Source organism: Carassius carassius, chromosome 47, assembly GCF_963082965.1.
Source record: "Carassius carassius chromosome 47, fCarCar2.1, whole genome shotgun sequence".
In the NCBI taxonomy this organism is placed as follows: Eukaryota; Metazoa; Chordata; class Actinopteri; order Cypriniformes; family Cyprinidae; genus Carassius; species Carassius carassius.
In genome coordinates, this window is record NC_081801.1 from 2,045,873 (window position 1) to 2,062,100 (window position 16,228).

General features: G+C 33.6%; 2 protein-coding genes across 2 annotated transcripts in view; both read right to left on the reverse strand.

Annotated features, from left to right (window-relative positions):
* The window catches only part of LOC132130509 (phospholipid-transporting ATPase IC-like), a 49,376-nt gene extending 44,961 nt beyond the window's left edge, over window positions 1–4,415 (reverse strand). Inside the window, exon 1 of the mRNA XM_059542229.1 lies at window positions 4,292–4,415. The gene's annotated coding sequence lies outside the window, so the exon portion shown is untranslated. The remainder of the gene's footprint in view (window positions 1–4,291) is intronic.
* Window positions 4,416–7,796: 3,381 nt separating this feature from the next.
* LOC132130033 (secretory carrier-associated membrane protein 1-like) overlaps window positions 7,797–16,228 on the reverse strand; it is a 31,875-nt gene continuing 23,443 nt past the window's right edge. The window contains exons 5-9 of the mRNA XM_059541619.1: window positions 14,524–14,652; window positions 10,542–10,701; window positions 10,332–10,433; window positions 9,052–9,169; window positions 7,797–8,513 (exon numbers count right to left, since the gene is read on the reverse strand). Coding sequence (XP_059397602.1) covers window positions 8,364–8,513; window positions 9,052–9,169; window positions 10,332–10,433; window positions 10,542–10,701; window positions 14,524–14,652 — 659 coding nt within the window. The 3' untranslated portion in view covers window positions 7,797–8,363. The remainder of the gene's footprint in view (window positions 8,514–9,051; window positions 9,170–10,331; window positions 10,434–10,541; window positions 10,702–14,523; window positions 14,653–16,228) is intronic.

The window sequence follows — 16,228 nt, forward strand, 5'->3', positions numbered from 1 at the left end:
CCCGTGCAGTGTGTTACATGAGCTTATGAAAGTGTGTGTTTAATCTGTGTTTAATCACATAAGTATGGTTTTAAATACGTCTATTTTTTTAATAAATGGAAATACAGTTCATCTATTAATTATCACAGCAAATATATTGTAATATATAAAAAATCTCCTTGTTAATATTAAGTTTAAATAACATATTTAAAATGACTAATAACATCATCCTAATATTTTTTTAAGCAAAATATGGTATATCGCATAAAAATGCTGGATGGAAAGGCCGAGATGTGCATAAAATCTTTTAAATGTGCATATAATAAAAATGTGCTCAACTGCAGTGAATTATTTTTTTTATATATTTTTATAAGAAAGAAAAACAAAAAAACGTATTTATACATTTCTGGCTATTAAAAAAAGGCGTAGGTTGCAACATCCTTTTATTGTTTTATTACTGATATTTTGCAGCAGTTTTGCAGGAAAATAAGATTTCTTTCTTTTGAACACATGGGACGAAAACAGCGCTTTATTCATAAATGTTTTATGCAATATTGCAGTTTAATTGACACATACACTGAAAAGAATATAGGCTGTGTGCGTGTGTGTGTGTGTGTGTGTGTGTGTGTGTGTGTGTGTGTGTGTGTGTGTTAAATAGCTTTAGCTCTTCTTGGGTCATTTCTAAAACATTTACCAACAACGCTATAATGGTCCGAACTCTTGGTGAATTCAAAGAAAAAGCATGCAACAGAAATATCTTTTTAATTTTAGGAATTTTGCAGCTAAACTCTATCACTCTCATTATTTTCTAGACATTGACATTAGCATCAGGCATTTACGAATCCATTTAATTTACCATCTTAATAAAAAAAAAATGTATATTAAGTTGTCAAAAGAAAATAACAATTTAAACAGTTTTCTTCTTAAATGTCATGTTTAATATGTTACTTTGTTTTTTAAATTTACTAGCAATTTCTGAGTCAAAATTGTTTCTACATATTTTTTTTTTTCAGTGCAATTAAAATGTAGTGCAACGACATGCATGGATTTTTTTTTTTATATGATCAGGAACATGCATTAAGGAAATAAACAGCTGCCTTAAAGTATTATATATGTATATATAACTTTTCCCACGTCTGCTTACGGAACACAACTGAGTCGTGTTACACTCCACTACATGTGTTTGGCCTCTCATGCCTACTAGAGCACTATGGGTAACAGTATCCTCCTTTAGAGAAAGAGCAGAGGAGAGCAGAAACATGAGATGGTGGAGATGTGCGAGGGTCTTCCGGGACGGATAACCCATGCATTAACCATGCACCTGATGTTTAACTCACAACTAACTAAACTACGTCTGATGTGGTTTCAATGATGCACATTTAACCTTCAAATGAACTACAGGGAATTCAAGAATCACACCTGATGATGTCATTTAACTTCTCTGGATCTAAAAGACACTACGGTCACAAAATAAACCCTGGGGTCCTGTATCAGCCTAAAGGTTTTGTTTTTTCAATAATGACTGTATGCTATTAAACAACTACTGTAGAAATCAATATATAAATGCACAAAACATTCTGATCTGAGTTTATCATCTTAAAGATAGATTCGTTTAATGCTTCTCCTGGGAAAAACAGACCATTACAACACAAGCCATCGATCAAGCCACAAGATGAACATGCAATTAAGTTTAGCAAACGTTAAACAAACATATTTAAAATCGCAGAACGCCTCAGAGAACAAATCAAGAATCTTACGCAAACTCTTTTTTAAAGTACTATGGTGCAAGGTTATTATTTTTAAATAACACGAAAACCAAAAAATAATAATTGAAATAATATAAACATTATGATATAATCTAATTAAAACTTAAGAATATATAGCTTATATATACCAACGATAAAGACATATAAAAAAAAAAAAAACTTAAGCTTACGAAATTGTATTACAAAAATTATAATAATATCTCTATGAGTAATGCATCTTCTTGCCAAAAAGTTCTGATTCTAGATTTAGATTTAATAGAAACTAAAACTGATATAAAAATTTTAACACATGCTGTAAAAATGTTAGCATCATACTGGTTATCAGAAGTACAAATACTGGTCATCCATCAATATATTAGCCATTCTGACATATAAAATGTACATTTCTGTCTCTTAAACAGTAGCTATAGCCTTGACAACACCAAAGTCCTGGGTTTTCATTCCCAGGGAATGCATGAAATTATTAAATGTATACCTCGAATCTACTGTAAATGGCTTTGTATGAAAGCATCTGCCAAATGCATAAATGTAAACCACATGTTTAATGACCTGCTGTGTTTATCTGCTACCCATCAAAACTAACCTGCAGCAAATGTTCAGATCAAAACTGTAGTTCAAAGAGAAAGCAACAGAAACTGCACCCACTCCATTTCACAATGTTTACGGTCCTTCTGGACACAGAAGAAACCAGTTCTGTGAGTAATTCGGCTCTTTCTGAACAGAGGCGGTTAAATTTAACCCACATACAGCAGAACATTATGCATTTCAGATGAAAAGAACGGCAATCGAGTCCAAACACGTTTCAAAGGTATTCTCACAGGAGAGAAGAAACCCACCGGTGACGTTTACACACATCATTCATTCATTCAGACAGGACAGAAAACTCTCTGCTTCTTGTAAGTTTACATACATATGATTGGCTCAGATGTAACCAGAACTGCTTCTCAATGTCCCAACATATTATCCATTAAAACTGAAACTTCCTCTGAATTTACCCATCAGACTTCTACAAACTTTGGGAATTACTTTTCGTTTTATAAAGAAATGGCAGGTAACACATTCAATTAAACATGACATTTTAAAGGAGAAAGGCCGAAATTATATTTTCTTGTAAAGCGGATGTCCTAATATTTTCATCTTTGAAAAATCATGTTTTAGAGTGTGGAAAACAAAAATTATATACACTTTGGAAACATGTACTGTATTCAGATTTTATTTTAATGCAGCTTCTATTTATTTTCCAGGCCTGGAAAATTTTCATTTTCATCAATCATTTTAGAGGGATAGCACTAACAAAAAGCTATTTCTATTAAATAAATTACATTTCATTACAAATGAGTATAACTGCACTAAAAAATGGTCCTGAAAAACTATTTCAATTAGAAATTGCTAGTTAATCTCATAAATAATTTCAAAGAAATAGCAAGTAACACCTTGAATGAATTTAACATGAAATTACGTTGAAAGACTGAAATGGTTTTTTCTTGTAAAATGGATACTTAGAAAAAATACATCTATTCATTACAGTGTAGAAAACATTATATTCACTATGGAAGCATGAAATTCATATTGCATTAATTTCAGTGAATTTTCAAGGTTTCCAATACATAACCCTCATTAATAATAACTAGTATATGTTAAAATTACGTGCTTATGTTGCTCTCCAAAAGATGCTTAAACTGTATTACATCTGTGTTTCATGTGCACCATTTGTTTCTGATTATAAAATACATTTGGTATCACTTCAAGCATGGCATTAATTTACCTTTCTTTTATACTGTATGTGCTACACTCTTGACACCTGCCCGTATCTGACACATGACGGAAAAGGTGACTTCCAGAAAAACATGAAATAAACACTTTACACTTCAAATTCATAACAGTCTATTTTAGGGGTTCCTTTTAGGTTTAAATGTGTACAATTGCATGTAAAATTAGATCGCATTTATTCTTATTTTTATATCTGGGGTCTCAGAAACCTCAAACAAAAGTATTGTTTTGATGAAAGACATTTAAAATATGTTTGATAAATACTTTAAATGCATAATCAGAAAGAAACAAACAAGAGTGCACAGTAAGTAAAAAAATACAGGACTGTACTTTTAGTTGCACAAATGTCAAGCAAAATCTGAAATTCTGTTTAGAATCACTCATAAGAAAAATACTACATTAACTGATACTTCACTAAGAGCAACATAAGGGTTTCAAAAACTAAAATAAAGGTTACAGACATGTCTAAAAGCTTCATGTAAACATATAATAAAGCATCAACCTCCAAAGAAAGAATCAGCATCAGCCATTAATGTTTTCTCATAAGACAAACGCTTTATACTAAATCTAAAAATCATTAAAGAACATTAATGAGAGTTTAAATGCATGTTCAAAAGATAAAACCGGGATAATTCTTCTTTAAACACGCAGGTGAGGATCACCTCCATCAAAACACGCACAGGTAGAGGAACTCAGGTGTGACACACCTTCAATAACTCCGTTTACAAGCACATAAACCGCTTAAAAGCATATTTTAAAAGTCAAACATAGCTTACCGATCTCAAATCCTCTGAAGGGGTTTTGTTTTTTATTCTTCCATGTTCTCTCCGTGTCAGTGTGGAAGAACTGTTCTCTGTGTGTTCTTCTCAACCAGACTGGAAAAACTGGTCTGTCGAGAAGTTTACTTATTACACACACTGGGATAGAGGCTGTCTTTTTCCCTTCTTTGAACGGACACGCTTCAAGACTTGCAGCTCATTCTTCAGCGATCACGTGACCGCTCAGGTAAGAAAGGTGTGACTCATTTTACTCTCAAATCATGAGGGAAAATTTCTGCTTTTGCTTGTTGTTTTTATTTCCGTTTCCTATATGGAGAGGGTGTCATATAAATAATAGATCATTTCTGAGCATATACAAGTCATTTTTTATAAATAATAGATATTAAAATAATTTCTAATCAATTTTAAATGTATTTTCTTACTTTGGGTTGAGTGTTAAAAAAAAATTAAAATTAATGTAAATGTAAAATTAGGCAGTTTTGATCTAAAAACACTTTCGTGCGAGTAATTTTGAATAGTGGTGCAGTATCGCCCTCTATTAAGAGAAAACGTATTTTGGTGAATGGTGACTTGGTGAATGGGCGGGGTTTCGTGACACAATAGTTGTCTTCAATTGGTCAGTTATGAAGGGTATAAAAAATGATTTTTTTTCACATATTACTGTGTGTTTTCCTAGTCAATCGCTATTAGCGTTTTTTTATGTCATTATTAAGATATAAATTATTGTTCCGATCGCAGATGAAGCGTAACCGAGTAGCACGTGACTTCTGTTACTTTTCTCAACGCTGGTGTGGCCGAATCAATCAGACGCGATTACTGAATAACAATCTTTTCAAAAAAAAAATTTGAGGGAGAGATTTCTTTTAGCTGTATGTGAAATACTAATCTAGAAAGATCTGAAGAATTATATGTTTTCGTCTACAAATGTCAGCAAAACGTCTAATATTTCACTTTCTGAATCACCGAAAACTATGATTTATTGTCTCATCCTGTTTTACCTAATCGGATTTATTTTAATCGAATTATAGTCTCCACCGCATTTTTGTAGTGTTTAAAGTATATATAAAATTAAAATATACATAAAACAATTGCAAAATATTCAAAATTAGATGATTATGCAAAAGTATTTCTAATGCATTTCGATAGAACCAGAGCCTGCCTACGGAGAGCCTTCCCACTCCCAATTAAGTCCTTTTGGTTGCAGTACCACCAGAGTGCCATGAGTGCAAAATGAATGGGAATCTAAGGGGCTAGAAGGCTAAATTTGTCCCATTCACCCGATTGCCGTTGAGAAATCTCAGATCTGATTGTAGGTTTTGCAAGTTCAACATGGGTTATAGGTCGAAAGTTGAATGAACGAGTACTTATGTCCTTTCGATTTCTTACAGGTTGAGTTGTTGTTGCCCATAACACGCTAGCATTTTGCTAATGAATGTGAATGACGTCATTGACATTTTAAAAGACCTTTTAAAGCAAATAAGTGACTCTAAAAAAATCTAACACCCAGCAATGTGTAATTTCTTTGCATCTCCTTTCGAATACAACATTCAAATTACTAGACAAAAAATTATATCTTGAGAAAAGTGGATTGATGGGTATACCGCCATTGACCTCCATTCATTCTGCACTCGTCCTGTGAGCGCCCTCATATGGAAACAGAGTGGAACTGCAACCAGTTCAGAAGCCGGAAGTGTAGTGAGTGAAACTTCTCGCCATATTAGACATTCTCTGATAGAACTATGTTTGTTCTGAAATGAAATGTTTTTTAAGAGCAAAGTGAAGTCAACAGGTTGAAAAGGAAATGCAAATGCAGTGTCCATTTCACCAAAAGCAAAGAATTTCCCCTTCAGCTCTTTTGTAATGTGTGTGTGTGTGTGTGTGTATATATATATAATTTAAATTAAACTCACTACATAAAAAATAAGACACATGGTTAATGTAGTTTTTTATTTTGTTTTTGTTAATACAATAAATATACAAAACTCAAACTACTCAACATGCGACTAAGGGAGCGAGACAGGAGTGCATTTGTACAGTACAATGAAATCCAGGACGACAGGCCACCATTCCTTTAGTTATACAAAATATACAAACATCCCTCGTCTGTTTTAAATAATGTCAATGTAGTAGCAGTAGTACAACCAGTGATGCTTTCTCTTCGATCCGTTCCTCACGTATCAGTGTTTCAACTAAGATGACCAACACCACTAATTAAAAAGGACAGATTAAAGCTACGATCCATCGCACCAAACACAAGAGGTCACATTAGTTTATCTGCCGTCTCACGCTCCCAACAGATTCTTGTGGGGTTTTTCCATGTTTTAAATGAAAGCGATTCAAACCAAACAAAAACAGAGGAACATTCCGGTGCCATTTGTTGAAATGTATTTATAACAGGAAGAACGACTTGCAGTGATTCTCACACACACACACACACACACACACACACACACACAGAGAGAGAGAGAGAGAGAGAAATAGTGTAAAAAGAACAGTACATGACTGAAAAATGATTCAGAACACAAATATGACACACAAAATAAGGAAAGTATTGAAACAGTTCATCCCAAAAATGACTTTAAATAAACAAATGCAATACTGAAAATAAATGAACACACAGTTTGTTCTCTCTCTCACACACACACACACACACACACACACACACACACACACACAGAGTGTTGAAAGATTACGATCAAGATCAATTCGCATCTTGATGCATATCCCATAATCGCAAAAACTTGGCTGTCTCTTGGCGACAGTAACCAAGGCTACAAGGTTCTCTGCTCCAGTCGATAAAAAGAGGAAAACAAACATCACTTATAAAGCTCTACACTTCAGACAACGACAGACAAAGTGATTCGGGATCCAATATCAGGACGGCCCAGCACGGCACAGTCTTACACACATCGCAGGACAAATGTCACGCGTCGCTGGCGATACACGGATTATAATTGTGAATTGTTTTCCAGTTTATCTTATAGAGGTCGGCAAGCTTCCCATGCATGTGCAGGAACATATCCTGAGCGCTTCACTCTTTTAAGATTTAGTTTTCATTCCAAAACAACTCTATTAGAAAGAAAAAAGAAACCAGAAAGCCTCGAAATCATTCATGTTTAAAATCAGTCAATACTTCATGTCGTCATACAGGTTTAATTTATATATTTACAGATAAAGAGACCCTCTGAGTTGTGTGTGGAATGGACGTCTTTGTGTACTGATGGCTCATTTGCAGGAAGAAGCGCCAAGAAAAGGTCATATTATCCCACAAAATCCAAAAGAAAAGCCAATTGTTTTTATGTAAAAATGTTATGTTATACCCCAAAATTAAAAGAAAAGCTACATTTTGTTTTGCAAAAGATCGTATTATACCTCCAAAAACCAAAGATAAACTAAATTTTATCTTTTCTAAATTTTATCTTAATAAAAAAAGTCCATTAGTGTATGCAAATGTTATACACTTAAATCTACAGAAGAGCAAACATTTTTTTAATATAAAAAATAATTTGGCATACGTTGCATTTGCATTAAGACATTTTTGTAACAATTAAGCAGAATGCAGATTTTTTTAAAAGGTTAATAATAGGAATTTAATTGTGCAAAACAAAATATCATAAATGTTGATTTTCTGAGGATTTTGAATTTGTGACCTGGAAATGTTTTCGGTGTGATTTTATGAGTGTTTCAGCGGAGACGATCGGTAAGACAGACCTGTGAGGGCATAACCATTCTTTTTTCCTTGGATCCCATAAAAAGACACTAGATGACATCACTTCCTGTTGTTTAACAGGGACAAACTGACGTGATGTGAACATATAAGGTGACTCTTTAGGCTGTTCACACACAGACAGGCTTTCCACCACACACACACACACTCCAACTAAAGAACAGGTGAGCACACCTGCTGATTGACAGGAGGGGCGGGGCTGTGAGCGGGGTCTCATTCAATGAGAGTGGGTGTGGTTTTGAACAGCCAGTCAGAGCTGACCAAATGCTGTAAAGACAGTTTGGAGGAATGCGGAGGGCGGGGTCAGAGTAGCATGGGCGGAGTCAGAGTTCTCGGGGCCAATCAGATCTGCTCTTTGAAGGCTCCCCGGGCAGCAGAGGAGGCGGCGTTAGCGGTGGCGGTTTGCACAGTTTTGTTAGCCATGACGCCGGTGGCGAACTCCTGCTGCGCCTTCTCAAAACTGGCTCCAGTGGTTCGGTACAGCGCATGAACCTGCAAATAAACACACATGAGCTTGATTACTAACTACAAGCCTGATTCAAATAAAACACCAGGATTTGACCTTCAACACTACATACAGGCACATAACATGTAACCTAGTTATGATGAAATAACTGGAGAAATTAAGGGACTGTAAAAGCAATTTTCAGTGTGTTTATGGCTTAGTGTTATTTCCGTATCATTTATGTACCACTACAGTATTCCTTAACATTCTGAATTAGCTTTTATATTCATATTTGTAATTTTATTTTTGTATTTTATTTTGTTTTAGTGTATTTGTTATGTGCTTGTGTCATTTTTATTAGTGTTTTTGCATATCTAAATGTATTTTTTTAGTCATTTTAGTACTTTTGTATTTTATTTCAGTTCACTGAATTATTTTCATATTTATATTTCCAGATTTTATTTAAGTTTTAGTCATTTTGTTATGTGCTTTGGTCAGTTTTATTAGTCATGGGGATGAAGCACTTAGTTTTGGCGGTGAAGCAATATTGTATTTATATGTTCTGAATTGTTTAAGGCGAAGCACCTTTTTAAACATGATGAGAGAGATGACAGCCGATGCGGTGAAGAGGGCAGCAATCAGGATCATGATGATGCCGACGGGAATACTTGTGTTCAGGCCGGTCAGTGCTGAGATCCAGCCGCTACAAACACAAACAACACAACGTTACAATGTGAACTCATGAGAAATGGAATGTAAGTGAAAGGGTCTGTGTCACAAATTAACTTTTTTTTTTTTTTTTCATTGTCACATCGGAGCAAATTAAATGACATCAATCATCAATGTGAACAAATTATAACTGTGACTTACAAATGAATTCAAATGTAGCTCTAAATAGCCTATAAAATACATTAATACAATAAACATAAACAAGCCATTTTTTTTATGATTATCTGGTCACTATGTTTGATTAAACGGCTCTGTACTGTAAATTATTGTGTTTTCACGTTTTGAAGCTGTTAGGGAGTGTTGATTTTACTTTTTTCTTTTCAATAAAATTAGCATTTCATTTTAGTTACATATTCAATCTACACATCTAGTGTCAGAAGCACTAAATGCATCATTACACAGATCCAGAAGAGTGTATGTGAACCTGGACCACAAAACCAGTCATATGGGTCAATTTTTCAAAATTGAGATTTAAACATCATCCGAAAGCTGAATAAATAATATTTCAATTCATGTATGGTTTGTTAGGATCGGACAATTTTTGGCTGAGATAGAACTATTTGAAAATCTGGAATCTGAGGGTGCAAAAAAAGCGAAATATTGAGAAAATCATCTTTGAAGCGGTCCAAATGAATTTTTAGCAATGCATATTACTAATCAAAAATTAAGTTTTGACATATTTATGGTAGAAAAATGCAGAAAATATCTTCATGGAACATGATATTTACTTAATATCCTAATGATTTTTGGCATAAAAGAAAAATCTATCATTTTGACCCATACAATGTTTTTTTGGCGATTGCTACAAATGTACCCCAGAGACTTCGGACTGCTTTTGTGCTCCGGGTCACATTTATATTTGTTTTCATTTAAGCAAAATGTCAGCCATAACAACTTATATATTCATGGTAAGTTTTTAAAGTTTAAATTTGATAAAAAACAAATTGTATCGCAAATGTTAAGCTATAAAGAAAAATGTATATTCAAAATATATAAAATGTTAGAACGTATATAAAAAAATAATGCATTTTAAATATCTGGAGTACTTGCATCACTTTCAGCAGTGTTTTTTGCCGGGTTAATTTCTGATTCTGATGTGCACGTTTGTGTGTGTGTGTGTGTGTGTATTTCCTCACCTTGCACCCCAACCTGCAATGCCGATGGCTTGCAACACATGGACACCAAACTGGCAGATATAGACGAAGAAGAATACAAAGAACCTAAAAGAGCTGTCACTCCTTCAGAAAGAGAGAGATACAACGGTTAGTGTCTATAATTCTGTATTCTCCATAAAGGCAGTGTGTGTGCATATGTGTGTGCCTGTGTGTGTGTGTGTGTGTGTGTACCTGAACGCTCCATACAGAGGTCTGTACCAGCAGACAAATGAACAGGGGGTGAAGAGCATGAACCAGAGCATAGCCAGACCAAAATCCACTCCCCTCGACGCATCTACACAGAACCACGACAAACAGCCGAATATATTGGCAAACAGCGTCCCCGTGTGGACTGCAACAGAGGAAAGGGAGAAAAGAGACCTCACCCATGTGTTTAACACAGAACATGATATGCGGAAAGAAATGCACTGTACAGCTGGTTTCATTTCGGGAATCTCTAATCAATTTTTGGCACAAAAGCTGTTGGAACTCTGAGATTTTGTGCGAAAAACTATGACTAAAACTAATTAAAATTACAAATCAATTGATAAAAGATCTAAATACAGTACACAGTGTGTTTACTGTATAGCAACCTTCTTAAATAAAAACTAATCTGAAATGAAAAAAAAAAATTCAACTGAAAACTTTCCAAGCAGTTTACAATCTGTTATGAATGTTTCTTCCAAGAACCTGTTAGTGCGTAAAGCAGTCTAAACATTGACCATCTGTTATATTAACTGTATCACTGCTAAACCTCTCCACAGAAGCCTTTAAGAGTGGAGCTCGAAGCCAGACTGTTCAGTCATTCATATGAGTTAAAGCAGCCATTCACATACACATTACCCATCATTCACTGGGAATCCTCTGTTTAGAATGTTACAAGAGAATTCTATTTCAAATAAACACTGTTCTTTTGAACTTTCTATTCAAAGAATCCTGGAAAATAAATTGTATCGCAGTTTCAACAAAAATAAGAAGCTGTTTTCAACATTGATAATAATCAGAAACATTTCTTGAGCAATAAATCATCATTTTAGAATGATTTCTGAAGATCATGTGACACTGGAGACTGGAGGAATGATGCTGAAAATACAGCGGAGCATCATGGAAATAAATTACAGTTTAAAACATTTTCAAATAGAAAACCATAATCTTCAAATATAATATTACACATTTTTGTGTAACAAATAAATGAAGAATTGGTGAGCATAACAGAAGTGTATTACTTATTGTTAGTTCATTATAATGAATGAATTTAATGTCAACAAACGAAAGCTAATTTTTTTACATTTCCGATTATATTATCAATTTAAAAGTAGAGGTGTCCGATCAGGATTTTTTGAGACCGATCACAGAAAGCAGTATCTGCCGATCCGATCAACATTACCAATCTTTTTAAAGCCTTGTTCATATCATGTAGAATTATTTATAGTAATGATCCAATCAAGATTTGTATACATTTATTCAGGGCCTGAATTTCATTTTTGAAAAGCAATTAAATTTTTTTATGTTATTTAATTTAATTTATATTATTAATTTTCAGGTAAGTATTATAGTTTACCTTGCATAACATCTATCTTACGAATATGGGATTGCCTTTACAGTCACTACAAAAAAAGAAATGGCACTGCAAGTTCCTTCAATTTGAGTCATAGAGCCCATCTTCAACTGCAGAAGAGGGTGTTAAAGTTTTGGTGTGGAATTTGGCAGTGGGAGAAAACACCTTATGCTTCTTTCACCACATTTACTGCACAACTGCCAAGAAAGTCTCCGGTCTCTCTTGCTCTCTGCCCAATTCCCTCCCAAATTCCTATGAATCAAGATCAGGCGAAACCTAAACACTAGTCTGATGCTAATCGCATGATACTTCGATCACATGACGCGTGGTGGCTCCGCACATCTAATATCATGTGACTGATCTCATCCAGTGTGAAACGCATCAAACAGACACAAACGCTGCTGAAGTCTATTCATTTCACTTCCTCAGAGTCCTTACACTATTATTACACAAACCAAAACCAGACGCCCTTCCCAGACAGACACAGCTGTGAATCAAGGTTATTCACGTAGGTTTAAAAAAATATTATTTCAGGCTTTCTACATTTTAAATTTAATTCAGTGTATTACTTGCTATTTCTTTGTAATTTTTGTTAAAGAATGAATGAATGTGCAACTTAACTATTGCACATGATTGCAGCATGAAAATTTTTTCACTCAGTTTTTGTGAGAAAAATTGGTTTATTTTGTTGTTAATGTATTCTTATTTTTATTTAATTATCATTATTTCATAAAATAATTCAAAGAATATTTTGAATCTGTATTGGAGTATATATATATATATAAGGGATATGCCGGTATCAAATTTTCCTGTTGCGGTTAATTGATAATGCTTTTATCACTGTATACAGTATTATCACGTTATTGAAATTTTGTTTTAAAAAAGTGGTCATAATACAGTATAACAGGTTAAATAACTTTTTTTCTTATAACAAAAATAACTAAACATTTAAAACAATAAAGCAATACAGAAAAATAAATAAAAGTTAAATGTTTTACATATTAAAGTGCAAAAGAATTATAAAAACCAATAGGTATCACTTTACAATAAGACCTCGTTAGTTAATCTTAGTTAATGCATTAACATTCAAGGCAAGGCAAGTTTATTTATATAGCACATTTCGTACACAATGGTAATTCAAAAAGAAAGTAAAAAGAAGAAAACAAGCAATTTAAGAACTTGAAAATGAAAATGATTTAAAAATTTACTTAAAATTAATTTAAGACAGTTTAAAAATAGAAAATGATTTTACATAGAATACAGTGCAATACATAAAATATAGTGTAATCAGTTCGGACATCGCATAGTGCTCATTCAATAAATGCACAGCTAAACAATGAGCAATAGCTACATTTACTATAGAAGTTATTAATCTTTGTTAAAAAATACAAGTCTTAGTTCATGTTAGCTCAATAAATAACACAGTTGCAACTTTCAATTTTAACAATGTGTTATTAAATATTGGAATACCTAAGATGAATGAATGTTCAGAATAATTTTTTCACTGGCAGTTTATGTTAACTAATGAAGCCATAATGTAAAGTGTGACTGAACAATAAAAGATCAAAACACTTTCAAACAATATCTACGGGATTTGTAGTCCAGATTAAAAAAAATTAATAAAAATGAATGTTTGAAGATAAATAGCCTATTAAGTCTAAATGTTTCAGTAGTTGGCTCTGTAATAAACACCATAGGGAAAACACAAATCTGAATGGTTATTTAAGATGATTTAAATATGGTTTAGAAAGTAACAGCTGCTTTATTTACTGTGTTTACAGGGTAAGGGCTGCATATAGCGCCATCTGCTGTCTGAGAGTGAATGTGCTTTCATTCAGCGTCTCTCACGTGTTCCTCCATGTGCTTCTCATGCGCGCTTGTTTACATCAGAGCACATGCGCTCTTTCAAGCAGGATACAGTGATGTTGTGCATTTTAAGCAGCTGATGGGAATACTATTCTTAAAATGCATTCCAAATTCTGAATAATTTGTAATGTATATTTATTCACGGTATTTACAAGTGCCCACGATAACAATATCGTGCATATTAATCACCGCAATATATCGCATTACCGATTACCGGCACAAGTCTAATATATATATATATATATATATACACACATAATTTCGTGTAATTCAAGAATTTCGAAAAAATTTTAATTCATAAAAAAGGGCTAAATGCAACAATAATGTGGTTATAATATGGTAACATTAAAAACTTTAGTTTAAAAATATTTATATTCAATTAATATTAATTATTTTTTAAAATAATTTTTCGGGTTAAAACGGACCTGGAAGATGAAAATATGAGGGTGACACTGTATTGCTCTATAGTTTCTTAGCATTTATTTTAAAAATACCATTTACAATGTTAGTCAAGGTTTCTAATTGATTATTTTAAGGTTTCTAATTTAGCATTTAGTATAAACATTTTCCACCTTTTGACTGACCTACATTGTAGAATTAAACAGGTAGTTTTTTGTTACTGTCTGTTTAAGACTCTTACTGCATATGTAAATGACCTCTGTTGTGATTGGCTGGCCTTCACAGGCAGTATGTTTGGTGGCTGTTTTTTTTGCACTGTTGGCATCATGGGATTGCTCAAGAGTCACTCACACATCCACAGATAGTACATGATCTTGACGGTTTTCTGGAACTCCACAGGGATGTCCACAGATATGTCATGATAGAAACACGGACCCACCGGAAACTTCTCTGGAAGGGGCGGCCAGTTGTTTTTCCTCCCTCAGAGACAAGAAGCAAACAGGAAAATCAATTAAAATAGGAAATAAAGAGGTGGATGATGCAACAGGAGCATAATGACAAAATTGTTTTTCCTCTCCTCCTGGTGCACGGAAACAGTAAATCTCACTAGATCTGAAGTTGATTGTGTGAGATGACAAGTATGATACTGTTTCAACCTTAGAGCAAATGACTACAGATCATCTGATGCCTACTGCACATAAAAAAACGTCAAGAACTGTAATATAACTCAAATATATATATATTTTTTTACCTACTATTATATATATATATACATACACACACACACACACACACACACACGCGCGCGTGCATCACTTCCACTGCTAAATGTAATCTATACAAAATAATTTTAAGATCTTTATAGATAACTGAAAATACCTCCTTTCTGAGCAATCATTAGCTATGAATTAAATTAAAAAAGGAATTTAATTTAATTCAGTTAAAAGAAGTTAATTCTGGAGATAACATTGGAAATTCTCACATTATACATTGTTATTAATTTCATACAAGAATAAATTCAAATAACACTTCTGATCTTCATATAGCATCCTTTATTGTTTTTTTTTCTTGGTGTGGTTCATGTGTAATTATTGTTATTTATTTATTATTTATATATGTGTTTCATGGTAGCCAATCAGAGCCAGTGTTTTTACACACACGCGCCAGCGGCGCCAAACACACACAGTCACACACACGCAACAGCTACACAGAGATTCGCAGCAGCAGCAGAAATGGCGAGTCAGGAGCAATCCGATGAAAAGTTGGCATTTTCAAGGTGGAGATATAAGCACTACTTCAAATTCATTGTAGTCAAAGGCAAGAACATGCATGTAATGTGTGACACACGCATCTACAAAGCTAGTCCCAAAAACACTTTTCTTACAAAGAGTGCAGGATAAAACTCTCGCTGTCTGTTGACGTGCAGTACATCTCGAAAGTTATGTATGAACACCTGTCTGTTCTACTTATTTCAACTGACTTGTGAAAACTGCTAAAATAAAAAAAATCTTTGACATAGCAACTTTTTTTTTTTTTTACAGTAACGCAAATAGTTACTTACCCTGGTAACGAGTTACTTTTATTATAGAGTAATTCAGTTACTAACTCAGTTACTTTTTGGAACAAGTAGTGAGTAACTATAACTAATTACTTTTTTAAAGTAACGTTCCCAACAGTGGTCATATGTAAAAAGTTTAAACTTTTCAACTTTTAACTTACAATCTGCAAATCAGGTGCAAAAGTGGAAATCAGGATTAGGCATAAAATAATATCATACATGTGATCATACACAGGAATCATGTGTTTGTGTCAGTTTTTCTGATGATTAAGGGAGAATACAAGCCACAAATGGTCATCAAAAGCAAAAATGCTATGAAATGCATCATATTTTGTGGGAAAGTGAGACGTGTTTGAGCACATTTTTGGAATCAGCACCTCAAAATTTTTAAGAATCTACTTATTAGTAAAAACACACATTGGATTTCATTCATCCAAATATGATTCATGGCAGAGTGTAATTGTGCACTTTTGAAACTTTTGGTCAGAATAGGCTGCA